Genomic DNA, 14,778 nt, shown 5'->3' with positions numbered 1-14,778 from the left:
CTCGTTCCACTCAAACCACACTTGCCACGCCACCACACAAACACACTACCAAACATACACACTTCACACACATTTCACATTTACACAACCTCGTCACACAAATACCGCACGAACACCCAATCACACATTGTTGGCACGCGAATACAATACGCGAATGCACCACCACACCACCACACTTCACGGCCACACACACGCGACACATGGCCAGTCCACAATCAGCCCAAGCACAATCCCAAATCAGCCACAACCACACAGTCATATCACAACACACACGATCAACACACAAACTGGCATTTCTCCACACCCAAACGTTATCAAATCAGTTCAGGCCCTTCACGACAATTTCACAAAATCTCGGGCCGGCCCTAACAGTACTAACCACACGACAAACAGCACCCCACAGCACCTAAAACCACACATCACAGCCATCAATCAGTCTTTTTCGCCCTCAAAATCACCATATCTCACTCCCGGCTCTTCACGGCACTTTCATAAAATTACGAGCCGGTCATAATGGTACTAACTGCGTATCGAACAGCCACTCACAGCACATCACACGGCATATCACAGCCAGCAAATAGTCCCTAAAATCACTTAAACCGAACTTCAAACGAGTCTAGAAATACCCGAGGTCCTAAATGACATTTGGGGAAAACACTTACCCAAAAAGGCGAGACAGAACAGGGCCGGAACAGCAGCAACAGCGGGAGTGGCGGCGCCGGCGATGTACGGACGGCGTGAACAGTGCGCCGTACGGACGCGGTGAACAGTACCACTCCGTACGGACACTGTACGGACAGGCTGGGATGGGGCCGGCGAGGTGCCGGTGACAGCCGCGGCGTCCGTACGGTCCGGCGTGAACAGTGATCCCGTACGGGGACGGTGAACAGTACCATACGGACACTATACGGACTATCTTGGACGGCGACGTACGGCGAGTTGGACGCATGGGTGTCGACGGACAGCGATCGGAGCTCCGGCGAAGCTCCGTGATCTTGTTTGCGAGGCAGGAAAGAGAAAAAGAGAGAAACAAGGCTGTTTTGGACAAAAATCGGGGCTGTGATGGCTGCACGAGGTGGAAATGGTTGATGGTGGTGTTGGCTTGGTGGGGCGCTCCGGTGTGTCGTTCGACGTGAACGATGCGGAAATGCGAAACGGGATCGAACCGAGAAGCGTGAAGAAGAAGAGGAAAATTCTGGGGAAAAAATGGCTGAATGCTTCTGTACGTGAGAGAGAGAGAGAGAGAGAGAGAGAGAGAGAGAGAGAGAGATATATGGTCAAACATTATAGATTAGGGTGCCAAGTGTCAAAAATCCAAAGCCTTGGACACTTTTGCCCCTAACCCAAAGGCCCATATTTGTTCTAATCCATAAAAGCAAGGGTAGAATGGTCATTTGCTCTTAACCATGGTTGACCAGACCTGAGTTAAGCCTAACTCACCTTGGTTAATCCCAAAATTAAATCCAATTTTCGGAATTAATCAAAAATGGCCTAGGGGCATTTTCGTAATTTTCCGATCCTGAACCGAAATTCCAATTTTCGCACATACGTGTTCCATATGTGCGTGGCCAACATAATATGGCATCGGAATCGCGAAATTCATCGCGCAAGCCCTCGAAAATCCACTTCAAAGTCTCGGGAATAAAAAAATATTATTTTTCCAATTTTTGTCGAAATTCCAATTTTTGGCCAAAACCACTCTGAATGTGCGTGGCCACCCCAAAATGACCTTGGCCGCGAAAAATAACCTCAAATGGCCTCCGAATCCAGCCTTGGTGCCTACAGGGGCAAAACCGTAATTTTTCCGGCCCCGGATCGAAATCCATTTTTTTGCAGAAATGGGTGGCCCCAAGGTTGGCCAAGCCAAAAACGTCATCGGCCGTCCAAAATTGTCACTTTCAAAATTCTCGATTCCCGGGCCCGAATTCCAAGAAATGACTAAAATCGAACAATCGCGACTTTAGCTTATCTCTGGCTAACGGGTGGCTCATTGGGATTACGCGCTCTCGACCCATGACCGACACTAAGTCAAATCACGTTTAAGTTTGCTCGAACCAAGACGACCTCGATTGTCATATAATTGCGAGGGTCTGTCACTAGTGCCCTTTGGACACGATCAATCAAATAGATCGGTTTCGGTTGGCTCAAAACATTCCCTCGTCAATCCATATGGTCGAAGATCGAACCCAGGTCGAGTTCTTTGGTCGTGCGAACTCAATCCCGTAACGGCCCTACCCCTAAGGTTAGCATCCCGTGAATGCGCATTTCCGGGTGAGACCTCACTATAGTGCATTGGTCAAATTCATTTCTTAAATCCCGGGAAAAGGATCGAAAATTCAGACTGTTACATGCCACACCACATTCACTCTCTTGCTCATGCACATGCTCGACAATCACTTGCCACACACAATTGGCCAATCACACGTGGCCCGTGCACGCTTCAATTCACATGCATTTTTCATGCTCGTTAAGCATTCAACATGGTCAATTTGACAATTAATTCAGTCCGGCCCACGCGCGCACATAATCAAGCATATTTCAATCAATCAAGCACACACTATTACACCCAATTCATCACCACAGATCAACCCCAGTTCAAACGTGCATTAAATACAGAAATTGCCATTTTTCTCCAACCAAACGGCGGCAAATCAATTCTGGCCCTTCACGACACTTTCCCACAATTAATCGCCGATTCTAAATATCCAATTTTCGTACCGAACCGAGCATCACAGTACTCCAATCAACCATTCACAGCCCACTTTTGACCTCAAAATTTCCACCAAAATTCCCAAATTGAATCCTAAGGCCCGCTAAACATTTCCGCACCTAAAATTGTACAATTCCGCACCTAATTAAACCCGATTCTACCACGAAAATTGTCTGTCGATACCCGACGTCCTAAATAGAGTTTAGGGCGCGACTTACCTGAAACTCTAGACTAACGTGGCTAGAGCGAAAAGCGGCGGCAAACGACGGGGACGGCGGCGAACGGCGAGCGGCTCGGCGGCTTGGGCGGACGGCGACGGCGAGCGACGGCGGGGCTTCCTTGGCCGGCCAGCTCACGGCCAAGGGGAAGAGAGAGAGACGGACGGCGTAGGGTGGTGATGGTGGCGCGGTACGGCGGCGTGGGATGGCGGCACGGCGGGCGGTGAGCGGCGACGCCGGCGTAAGGCCAAGGAGAGGAGATGGCCGGTTCGGTGAGGGGGGGCTGCCGAATGGAGAGAGAGAGAGAGAAAATGAGGAGAGAGAATGGGTCTTGGACCTAAATAGTGAATTTTTGACCAAATGGCAAATGACCATCTTGCCCTTGTCTAATCTTTTGAATCAACGGCCGAGATTTGATCTTATCTTGGAACCGACGGCCGAGATCGAATCTTACCCAAAAATATCCAAGGGCAATTTGGGAATTTCATAAAATTCCAAGGGCAAAATTGTCCATTCAAAAAGTTAGGGCATAATGACCAAAATGCCCCTCCCTCATAAAACATGCCCTTTATAAATTCCTAGGGGTAAAATGGTCACTTTCCTCATTTCTCATCGAAATCGAATTTTCCTGAAGGAATTGGGACAATCCAAAATTACACGTTCTAACCGCAACGTCGTCCTAACGTCCCGTTGTGACTTCTTAATTTTTCGATGTCCAATTTGGGCTCAATTAAATAATTAAATCTTAGTAAACGCAACTCGAGCGTTTCTCAAACTAACGGGTGGCTCGTTGGGGAAATTCGCATATTCGACCCGTGACTGATAATAATTCGAGTCACGTGCAAGTTCATCCGGTTCGTGATGACTTCGGTTGTCATTTAAATCGCAAGGATCAATCACTAGATCCGAGGGGCACAATCGTTTGGTATAAGTTCAGGATCGTTCGCCAATTCATTTCGTGGTCCAGCAGAATCACCTGCGATCCACTACTATGACAGTGGCGAACTGTCCCCTAGTTATCCTCGGATCGGCCAACAGTGGCTCCAAATATCACCTCGGCGATTTTATGGTCGAAAATCAATTTACGATCGAATTTTCTTTTCGTCGTACGAATTTAAATCCTCAGTCAGCCTTTCCCTAATGGTTAGTATCCCTGGAATAATCAGTTCCGGGCGAGAACTAACTACGAGTATATTCATAAAACTCAGTATTTCATAAATCCCAATTGGACCAATTTTCAGGATGTCACGCCAATGGCCCGGCCAATGACAGTTGTTGCTTGATTTCCAAGAAAATCTCATCTTTCTTGAATCCATTCCCTGATGTGGACGCCTTCTTCTCCTGGGAAACTGCTAACAGCGGTTACTCCAAATGCTGTTTCTGTTCTTCCACGTCCAATTGATTGGTTCTTCTGTGCTTTTGGGCAGAGTGAGCGAAGCAGAGGGAAAAAACAGGGCAATAGCTTTAGATATCCTAGAGATTCTCGCGGCAGAAATGACGAAGTTGACAACACACGTTTCTTTCTTTGACGGTTAAGTTTATCTTCTCACATGCTTGGTGAAGTACAATTAGGCAGAGTTTTGTCGAGTTAGATTTCTTATGAGTGTCTCTTTATCTGCGTGAGAGCTTCTGAGGTGTTAAATGCAAATAAAGGGAACCGACACAACTAGAAGATCCCACCAAATGAGACAAACCTTGTTTCCCTTTCACAATTATGATCGGAAAATTAGCATTCCCTTTTGTTTTGCTTGAACTAGAAATCAACATCCTCGTAGATAGAATATCACTCACACGGTAATTGTCGATGTTGACGCGTTGCCGGAGTATCATTTACCTAACCGCCCCTCGCTGCTGTCTACATCATGTCGCCGTCTACTCCATTAATCCTTTGCATCTCTATCGCCCTCGCCACAGACCTACACTTGGTGTATTTGCCGAAAAAACTGTCCCGTCTCCTCCACCGTTTGCCCCTGCGGTTCTGACATCATCATGTAGAAAAAGTCCCCATGACGCTCATGATCTACGCAAACAAGTAGAAGGCCCCATCAATGGTGGTCGCGTTGTACAGCGATAAGAACATCATAAATAATACTCCACTCACCATCCCATTCACCGCCACGCCGATTACACACCACCCCCCCGGCACGTAGCCTTTGCGGGAAGATCCCTGAGCTGTACACCCATGTGATCGGCCCCATCCTGAAAGAGAGGAATGCTACGTAGTACAACATCGAAGCAATACATATGGCCACCACCCATATGAGTTTCATGTGGTTATGGTCGTTGATGTGAGGCACATTTTGAGGGAGGCGAGTGAGAAGATCATCCCATTGACATTGTTCAGCAGCAACAGCTACCGCTCGACCTGTGTCAAGGAAGGTGGTGATAAGGAAGAGCACTCTCTTTTCGAAGCCGACTGTAATGGCGTAACGAGCTTTCTGTAGTAGGAGGTCATGTTGGCCTTCTCGAAAATGCAAGTGCCGTAGAGGATGATAGCATCGATACTAGGGACCTGCTCAAAGAAGTGGGTTCAAACGACGTAAATAAGGATGTGGCGGACAAACAAGGTCATATGGAGGATGAGATCCTGCCACACACCCTCCCTAATGCTCTGCTTGGTGACTTTGACAATGTCGTCGTTGCACTCCTCATTTGTTAATGTGTCATCTATGCAAACTCCTCCATCCATCTTTGTAGAGTTTGGAGAAATGTCCCTTTATTAAAACACCTGACGAGTGCAACAACGACGTTGTCAAGGTCACCAAACAAAGCATCCAGGAGGGTGTATGGTGGGAGCTCCTCCTCCACCCAACCTTGTCCATTCACCACATTCTTGTCTATGTCGTTGGGATCCAATTCTTCTAAAATGCCTCTAGCATCGATGCAGTCGTCCTCTATAACCCTCGCATTTTCGAGAAAGCCGGCATTACCTCCTTCATAAAGACAATGATCATCCTCATTGCAATCTTCTACCTCGACCGGGTGGGGAGCCGACTATTGCTGAGTAGCTGCGCCAGTGGGATGATCTTCTTGTTCGCGGTGATTGCAAGCATCACCTAGGTGTTCTTCAACATGACAATGTTGGAAACGCATGGGCGGATGTGGTAGGCGATGGGTCAGTTTTTTGGTAAATACACCAAGTGGAGGTCTGTGGCGAGGGAGATAGAGCTGCAAACGAACAATGGGATCCACGGTGATGGATGGAGGCAGATGCGAGTGACAATTAGGGAAATAATTATAAGGTAATGGGTATCTAGTAAAAATGGCTGGCTTTGTAAGGTATTTAGAGTATTTATACACAATATGAATATAGTAATGAGGACAAAAAAGAATTATAATGACGAATTTTAAATGAGGATAACTAGATATAAACTTCTTAGGAAATTCAATTTCTTTTTGTATAAGAAGTTTCTCGGTAAAGCACCTCAGACCATGAACTCATACTTCGCTTGATTTCCCTTTGCCTCTTTCATTTATTATTTCTTTCCAACAACCAACAGAGACATGATCATATCTTTGCATTGTTCATCATTCACCTAGCTCTGTTCATCATTGTTCTAGCTTCAAAATCTTAACATCATAAAAAATCTTCATCAACCAGGGAACTCATTAAAGCCATAATCCATATTGTATTCATCAAATATGTAATGAAACATGTTCAAATCACAAACAGGAACTCAATGGCAGATGATCTTGAGGGAACCAATAGTTAAGACTTCTCATCTTTGTTTCTCCAAGAAAAGAGTATAGAGAGGTACTTATCTTGGAGATGTAGATGTTGATTTCAAAGGATGATCAAACCAAGTAGCTGATGTCTTGGAGGTGTCATTTCTGGTGATTGACGTTGGCGAAGAAGAAACGAGCAGGAGCCAAGCTCTTCGAAGTCTCTGACAAGAAAAAACAGTAAAACAGAGGAATAATTAGTGGGACTCCGGAGCAGCGAATGGTGTCAATCAGCGGTGGCTTTCGGTGTTAGGGGGGTGATAGAGAAGGAAGATTGGTGAAGAAGCTTCTGGTAGTTCAAGAAAAGACCGAGGATCAATGCTATTGAGTTAATAGAAAAATGAGTCAGAGAATGAGAGAGAACTTAGCTTTAATCATGTTGCAGTAATCCAATTGTTCGATGGAGAAGCTTCGACTGAATGTAACTGTCACACCCCAAACTCAACAAGAATAAGGGCATGACACGGCCATCCTTTAACAAAAGGACGCAGCCTAAACATAACCAAAACTCACATGATATCAAAATATATGCAACCACATATATACATGATATAAAGTTTATTTGGTTACAATATCAGAGTTAACTACAATCCACCAAAAAGCTAAGTACATTAAGCTCCACATCCATGTGTAACTCGTACCAAAAAGTCCCAACTATCAAAATGTTCTCCCCGACACCGGAACTCTCACGCCTACTAGCGTCTCGGTGAAGAACCTGAAAAACAAGTTAAATGAGAGGAATGAGCTACCACGGCTCAGTGAGTAATACATTTCTTCTAGGTAGATCGAGCACCTACTATGCACACAGTTGTAAGACCAAACGAAAACTCAAATAACCCAACATATAACCAACTCCAGGTTCAAAATACGTTATATACTACTTAAACATCACATTTTCACAATAAGAAAGCTCATTCCAATTAATAATATCAAAGAAGAAACCAATGGTCAATTCCATTGGCCAATCTCGTCGAAAAGCACACGCCAATGGTCTATTCCATCGGCCAATCTCATGCTCAGAAATCTAAGTATGATCACGGATAACGCCCCGTGAAAGGCGACCAAGATTCCCCCCTTGGCAAGGTCTCCACCTACTATAAGCCGGTGGCTCGGCCCACAAGGATATCCTAGACTAGTATGCGCATACCCACAACCCCTCATTTGGGTTCACAGAGACACTGAGCATCAAAATCCACAACAATATCATCTACCAATCTACAAAACCCATTCCAGAAATCATTTCATAAACCATTTCATAAACCAAAATAAAACCCTTCATAAGCCACATTCAAATGCAAGAACTCCTCATGAGTCTTTCTCAAAAGGTTTCGCAAACCTATTTGCATTCAGTAAATTCAAATCGAAATCAAAAGATAATCTTTCATTTTAAATACACAAAATGGCAGTAAATGCTCGATCCAATTTTATGCAATCAAAATGCCATTTCTTATATGGTAACATGTCTAATACATAACATTTTATAAATATGAGTTTACAAATTCAAAGAAGAAATAGTACCACTCACCTTGAAAAGCTGAAAAACTAACCTACAGCGATTTCTCGAGCCGACACACTTGAATACCTAACAATAAGTCGAAAAACGGTATCAAAACCGAGTAAAATGTTACTTCAACCACGACTCGGCTCAACTAGGCTTAGATGCTAATATAACGACTAAAAGACGCCCTCAAAACGCTCGTCTAACGCGATTATCCAAAATCGCCCACAATACAACGCCTAAGCGCAAAACTTGATTGCGCCATAACTTTCTCCAGTAAACTCCAATCCAAGCAAGTTTATAGTCAAAAGAAAGCTTGTTCGGAGCACTACAGGAACCCCAACTTGGCAGCCCCAAAATCGAGCCGAAAACTGACGAAAATCGGCCTAAAAACCACTGTTCGCGTACTGTTCACTGCGCGCACTCAACTTCAAAAATTCATATCCAGCAAATCATAAGTCCAAATCAGGCTCCGTAAAATCCCACAGCTCCGCAACACTGTAAACTACCAATTCTATAAAAATACGCAGCTGAACGACTCAAAAATCAGACTTCGCCGCTCGAATTTCCCAAAATTCCGAATTTAAACCCTAAATCGGAAAACTTCTCCGATCAAACGAACGAGGGGCGCGAGTACTTACCGAGCGTTGCGATTCGAAGTCGAATCGGCTAGGCGAGGTCCGCGCGGCGCAAAACCCTCTCCTCTCCTCTTTTTCTTCTTCTTCTTCCCTTTCCTCTCCTTTCTCTTCTTTTCCGTTTCTGTTTTTCTCAGCCAAGGAGCTCTCGGCCTCCTTTTTAATTTGGTCGAGAGTCCACTGTAGCTTCTGTTGACTTGTTGACCTTTTTTTTTTTTTTTTTTTTTTTTTCAGAACCCATATTTTACATTCTCCCCTCCTTAAAAAAAATTTCGCCCTCGAAATTTAGAGCGAAATTTAGACGTGCCTCAATCATCGAACAAGTGAGGGTATTTGCGTCTTGCCTCCTCCTCAAGCTCCCAAGTGGCCTCCCTCTCAGTGTGGTTTTGCCATTGAATCTTTACGTAAGGAATAGTGCGTTGTCGTAGCACTTGATCTTTTCTATCAACAATGCGTACTGGTTGCTCGTCATATGATAGGTTTTCCTTTAACCGCAAAGGTGTAAAGTCAAGCACATGTTCAGGATTTGGCACATATCTCCGCAATAAAGACACATGGAACACATCATGCACGCCCGATAACGCTGGTGGTAAAGCCAGTTTATAAGCAACTTCACCAATCTTCTCTAATATTAAGAATGGTCCCACATATCTTGGACTTAACTTACCACGAGTGCCAAATCTCATAACGCCTTTCATTGGAGAGACTTTGAGGAATGCATGATCTCCCACATTGAACTCTACCTTGCGTCTTTTGAGGTCAGCATAGCTTTTCTGACGGCTTTGTGCTGTTCTCAAATGCTCTCGAATCACCATGACTTTCTCTTCTGACTGCTGAATAAACCCTGGACCGGTTAATCTTTTCTCACCAACATCATCCCAACATACGGGAGTTCTGCATTTTCGACCGTATAGAGCTTCAAAAGGAGCCATCTTGATGCTAGAATGATAGCTGTTATTATAAGAAAACTCCGCCAAATGAAGGTGTTCGTCCCACGAACCGCCAAAGTCAATAACACAGGATCTTAGCATGTCCTCTAATGTCTAAATCGTTCTTTCAGACTGTCCATCTGTTTGCGGGTGAAAAGCCGTGCTAAAGTTGAGTTTAGTACCCAATGCTCCTTGCAAACTCTTCCAAAAGTTAGACACAAACCTGGGATCCCTGTCAGAAACAATGCTCACTGGCACCCCATGAAGCTTCACTATCTCATTAACATACCGCTTCGCCATATCCTCAAGTGAAAGACCGAATCGATATGACAAAAAGTGAGCAGATTTAGTCAATCGATCGACAATCACCCGTATAGCATTCTTACCACTAGGTGTCCTCGGTAGACTGACGATGAAGTCCATAGTAATATGCTCCCACTTCCACTTAGGTATTTCAAGTGGGTGTAGCTGTCCACCTGGTTTCTGATGCTCAATCTTCACTTGCTGGCAAACCAGACACTGGTCAACAAACTTCACGATATCTTTCTTCATGTTGATCCACCAAAAATTCTCTCTCACATCCCTGTACATTTTAGTGCTTCCCGGATGGATAGAGAATCTCGTACTATGAGCTTCCTGCAATATCTCTTTTTTCAATCCCGAATCATCAGGAACGCATAGCCGACCATGAAACCTCAATGACCCATCCGCATGGATACTGAAGTCCTTTTGTCTCCCAGCTTCTACTCCTTCTCTAATCTTTCCCAACTGAGAATCCCCATTCTGTTTAGCCTTAGTTCTATCAATCAACATTGGTTGTACTTGAAGATTAGCTAATCGAGCACCAAGCTGATGTACCAATACCTCCAAGTCCAACTTCCTCATATCCTCAAGAATAGGCTTCTGAGAAGTGAGCAATGTAGCCATGTTTCCATAAAATTTACGACTTAGGGCATCGGCTACTACATTTGCCTTACCTGGATGGTAATTGATAGACAGGTCGTAATCCTTTAAGAGTTCTAGCCATCTCCTCTGTCTCATGTTTAATTCTTTCTGAGTAAAGATGTACTTCAAACTCTTATGATCAGTAAAGACCTCACATTTCTCACCATACAAGTAGTGCCGCCATATCTTCAAGGCAAACACAACCGCTGCTAACTCTAAATCATGAGTGGGATAGTTTTTCTCGTGTACTTTCAACTGTCTAGAGGCATAGGCTATAACTTTACCATTCTGCATAAGAACACAACCTAAACCTTCCTTAGATGCATCACAGTAGATTGTGAAACCACTAGTACCTGAAGGCAATGTCAATATAGGAGCCGACACTAACCGTCTCTTCAACTCTTGGAAACTATGCTCACATTGATCGGACCATACAAATTTAACTCTCTTCTGAGTTAGGCGAGTAAGTGGACCGGCAAGTTTAGAAAATCCCTCCACGAACCGCCTATAGTAGCCAGCTAGACCAAGAAAACTTCTCACTTCAGTGACATTGGTAGGGCGACTCCATTGGACAACTGCTTCAACTTTCCTCGGGTCAACCGAAATGCCATCCTTCGAGATTATATGGCCTAAGAATTCTATATGATCAAGCCAGAAATCGCACTTACTGAATTTAGCAAACAACTTCTTTTCACGCAAAGTTTGCAAGACAAACCTCAAGTGTTGTTTATGTTCCTCCAAACTCTTCGAATACACCAAAATATCATCAATGAATACCACAATAAACTTATCAAGATATTGCCTGAACACCCTATTCATCAAATCCATGAAAGCAGCAGGTGCATTTGTTAATCCAAAAGGCATGACAAGAAATTCATAATGGCCATACCTTGTCCTGAAAGCAGTTTTAGGTACATCATCTGCCTTTATCTTCAACTGATGATACCCAGAACGAAGGTCAATCTTAGAAAATACCTGAGCTCCCTGAAGTTGATCAAACAAATCATCAATCCGGGGCAAAGGGTATTTATTTTTTATCGTCACCTTATTAAGTTCTCGATAATCGATGCAAAGCCGCATACTACCATCCTTCTTTTTCACAAAAAGAACCGGAGCTCCCCAAGGCGAAACGCTGGGTCTAATAAAACCCTTATCCAACAATTCTTGCAGCTGAATTTTTAATTCCTTCAATTCAGACGGTGCCATCCGATATGGCGCCTTAGAGATAGGCGTAGTACCAGGCATCAAATCAATAAAAAAATCAATCTCTCTATCAGGAGGCAAGCTAGGCAAATCTTCAGGAAACACATCTGGAAATTCTCTGACAATAGGAATATTTTCAAGCTTTACAACATCTTTACTTGTGTCTTTTACACAAGCCACATAACCACAACAACCCTTCCTCAAAAGCTTCCTCACTTGTAAAGCTGATATCAATCTTGGCAAAGTGCCTTTACAACTTCCCGAAAAAGAGAATTCGGGTTGATTTGGAAGTCGAAAGACAACCTTCTTAGAATAGCAATCAACAGTTGCATGATATGTGGATAACCAATCCATTCCCAGAATAACATCGAAATCCCGTATATCTAACTCCACCAAATCGACAGGTAATACTACATCATTAATCCGGAGCAAACATCTCTTGAACACACGGTTAGCAATCAGGAAATTTCCAATAGGAGTATCAACATACATTTCATGCTCAAGAGGCTCAGGCAACACATCAAGTTTCCTTGCGAAGTCAATGGCAATAAAGGAATGCGTAGCACCCGGATCAAATAGTGCATACGCATATTGAGAGGCAATACAAATATTACCTGCAACAACTGCGTTGGACGCCGCCGCATCCTCCTTTGTTATCGCAAAAACTTTCCCAGTCGTCTTTTGCCTTTCCTGATTTCCTTGGGGCCTACCAGCTGAAGATGCAGTTTTCCTCATAGAACAAGCAGATGCTAGGTGCCCAGGCTGCCCACAAACAAAACACACCCTACTATCTCCAGGGATATCCTTCTGTGCAGGACAATCACGCGCCATATGTCCTATTTTCCCACAAAGGAAGCAAGCTCCTGTCTTGCGGTAACAAGGACCGCTATGACGCTTGCCACAAGTAGCACAAGGACCCGGATTACTCTGAATCTTGGGCCTTCCTGACTGATTGAAATCCCTCCGCTTTTTGCTACTATTGGTCCGACTATCATGATAATCAGTGGGCTTAAACCTCTTGTACTGAGGTGTACCCTGTACGCCGCTCTCCAACATGTCTTGCTCCACCCTAATCGCTCGATCCAAGACATCTTTGTACGTAGTCAGTACAAAAGGCGTGAGAATACTGCGAATATCAGGTCGAAGTCCTCGCTGAAAGTGTTCTGCCCTCCGCTTTTCACTAGCCACGAAGCCTTCCTCGAATCTACTAAGCTGATTAAAGCGGGCTGCATACTCCATAACTGACGAGCTACCTTGAGATACATTTGCAAAGTCACTCCTCATCTTCGCTTGGAATGACTCGGGGAAGAATTGGGCATTGAATGCTTCAGTGAAGTCCTTCCAGGAAATGATTACATCAGTACCTCCAAGGGCGGGTCTAGTCCCCTGCCACCAACATATAGCTTCACCTTCCAAATAACGAGTGGCAAAGTTAACCTTTTGATTGCCATGAACATTTTCCGCTCTAAAGATTTCCTCTATGCTTCTAATCCAACCATCGGCCTTAAGAGGATCAAACTTCCCATCAAACTTAGGTGGATCTGCCTTTCTGAATTGTGCGAAGGTGCATGAGTCAGTGGTGCCACCTTCACTTAATTCCTTCGCCTGACGATACCAATGAATCATTGCTTGAGCGAAATCAGTCGGGGGATTAGGCTCTTGGGGTTCTTCCCTAGCTTCTGGTGAGTCGGATCTCACTTCATATTGGTCCTCCCGTCTCCTTTTTAAAGTCACACCTTGAGAACGTTGAGGCATATCTCTAGAGTCAGAAGTAATGACTCGCTTGCCTTTATTCTTCTTAAGAACTGAGGCAAGTGGCTCCGAGTCAGAACTCATGGTCGCCTGAATCCAAGAATGAAATACCACTTAGTATATAAAAATCTAGCGCAAAAATCTATCACACAATCTCACAACGTCCCATATCTATACTCCAAAAATCAAAACTTATGCTCTGATACCAATAAATGTCACACCCCAAACTCAACAAGAATAAGGGCATGACACGGCCATCCTTTAACAAAAGGACGCAGCCTAAACATAACCAAAACTCACATGATATCAAAATATATGCAACCACATATATACATGATATAAAGTTTATTTGGTTACAATATCAGAGTTAACTACAATCCACCAAAAAGCTAAGTACATTAAGCTCCACATCCATGTGTAACTCGTACCAAAAAGTCCCAACTATCAAAATGTTCTCCCCGACACCGGAACTCTCACGCCTACTAGCGTCTCGGTGAAGAACCTGAAAAACAAGTTAAATGAGAGGAATGAGCTACCACGGCTCAGTGAGTAATACATTTCTTCTAGGTAGATCGAGCACCTACTATGCACACAGTTGTAAGACCAAACGAAAACTCAAATAACCCAACATATAACCAACTCCAGGTTCAAAATACGTTATATACTACTTAAACATCACATTTTCACAATAAGAAAGCTCATTCCAATTAATAATATCAAAGAAGAAACCAATGGTCAATTCCATTGGCCAATCTCGTCGAAAAGCACACGCCAATGGTCTATTCCATCGGCCAATCTCATGCTCAGAAATCTAAGTATGATCACGGATAACGCCCCGTGAAAGGCGACCAAGATTCCCCCCTTGGCAAGGTCTCCACCTACTATAAGCCGGTGGCTCGGCCCACAAGGATATCCTAGACTAGTATGCGCATACCCACAACCCCTCATTTGGGTTCACAGAGACACTGAGCATCAAAATCCACAACAATATCATCTACCAATCTACAAAACCCATTCCAGAAATCATTTCATAAACCATTTCATAAACCAAAATAAAACCCTTCATAAGCCACATTCAAATGCAAGAACTCCTCATGAGTCTTTCTCAAAAGGTTTTGCAAACCTATTTGCATTCAGTAAATTCAAATCGAAATCAAAAGATAAT

The 14,778-nt window shown here is 44.0% G+C and overlaps 1 protein-coding gene and 1 pseudogene across 1 annotated transcript; both read right to left on the bottom strand.

Annotated features, from left to right (window-relative positions):
* LOC115679420 (protein DETOXIFICATION 16-like) overlaps window positions 1-14,778 on the bottom strand; it is a 33,273-nt pseudogene that overhangs the window by 5,236 nt on the left and 13,259 nt on the right.
* On the bottom strand, window positions 7,122-13,525 carry LOC130138004 (uncharacterized). The gene is made up of 2 exons (XM_056310847.1): window positions 12,476-13,525; window positions 7,122-7,366 (listed from the first exon to the last, which is right to left on the bottom strand). The coding sequence occupies exons 1-2, from the start codon at window positions 13,485-13,487 to the stop codon at window positions 7,347-7,349; spliced, it is 1,032 nt and encodes a 343-aa protein (XP_056166822.1). The 5' UTR covers window positions 13,488-13,525; the 3' UTR covers window positions 7,122-7,346.

This window comes from Syzygium oleosum, unplaced genomic scaffold, assembly GCF_021117445.2.
Source record: "Syzygium oleosum isolate NSW1041296 unplaced genomic scaffold, Sole_v2.1 Sole_v2.04, whole genome shotgun sequence".
Classification (NCBI taxonomy): Eukaryota; Viridiplantae; Streptophyta; class Magnoliopsida; order Myrtales; family Myrtaceae; genus Syzygium; species Syzygium oleosum.
The sequence above is the reverse complement of the archived record's forward strand: the minus strand, read 5'-3'. Positions and strand labels throughout refer to the sequence as shown.

Excerpts from the sequence above, each read along its gene's own strand:
- LOC130138004 (XM_056310847.1), bottom strand. The coding sequence starts at position 13,487 with ATGATTCATTGGTATCGTCAGGCGAAGGAATTAAGTGAAGGTGGCACC. Across the intron at positions 7,367-12,475 it reads GTCCAACGCAGTTGTTGCAG|GTTCTTCACCGAGACGCTAG; the intron begins GTAATATTTGTA and ends CTTGTTTTTCAG.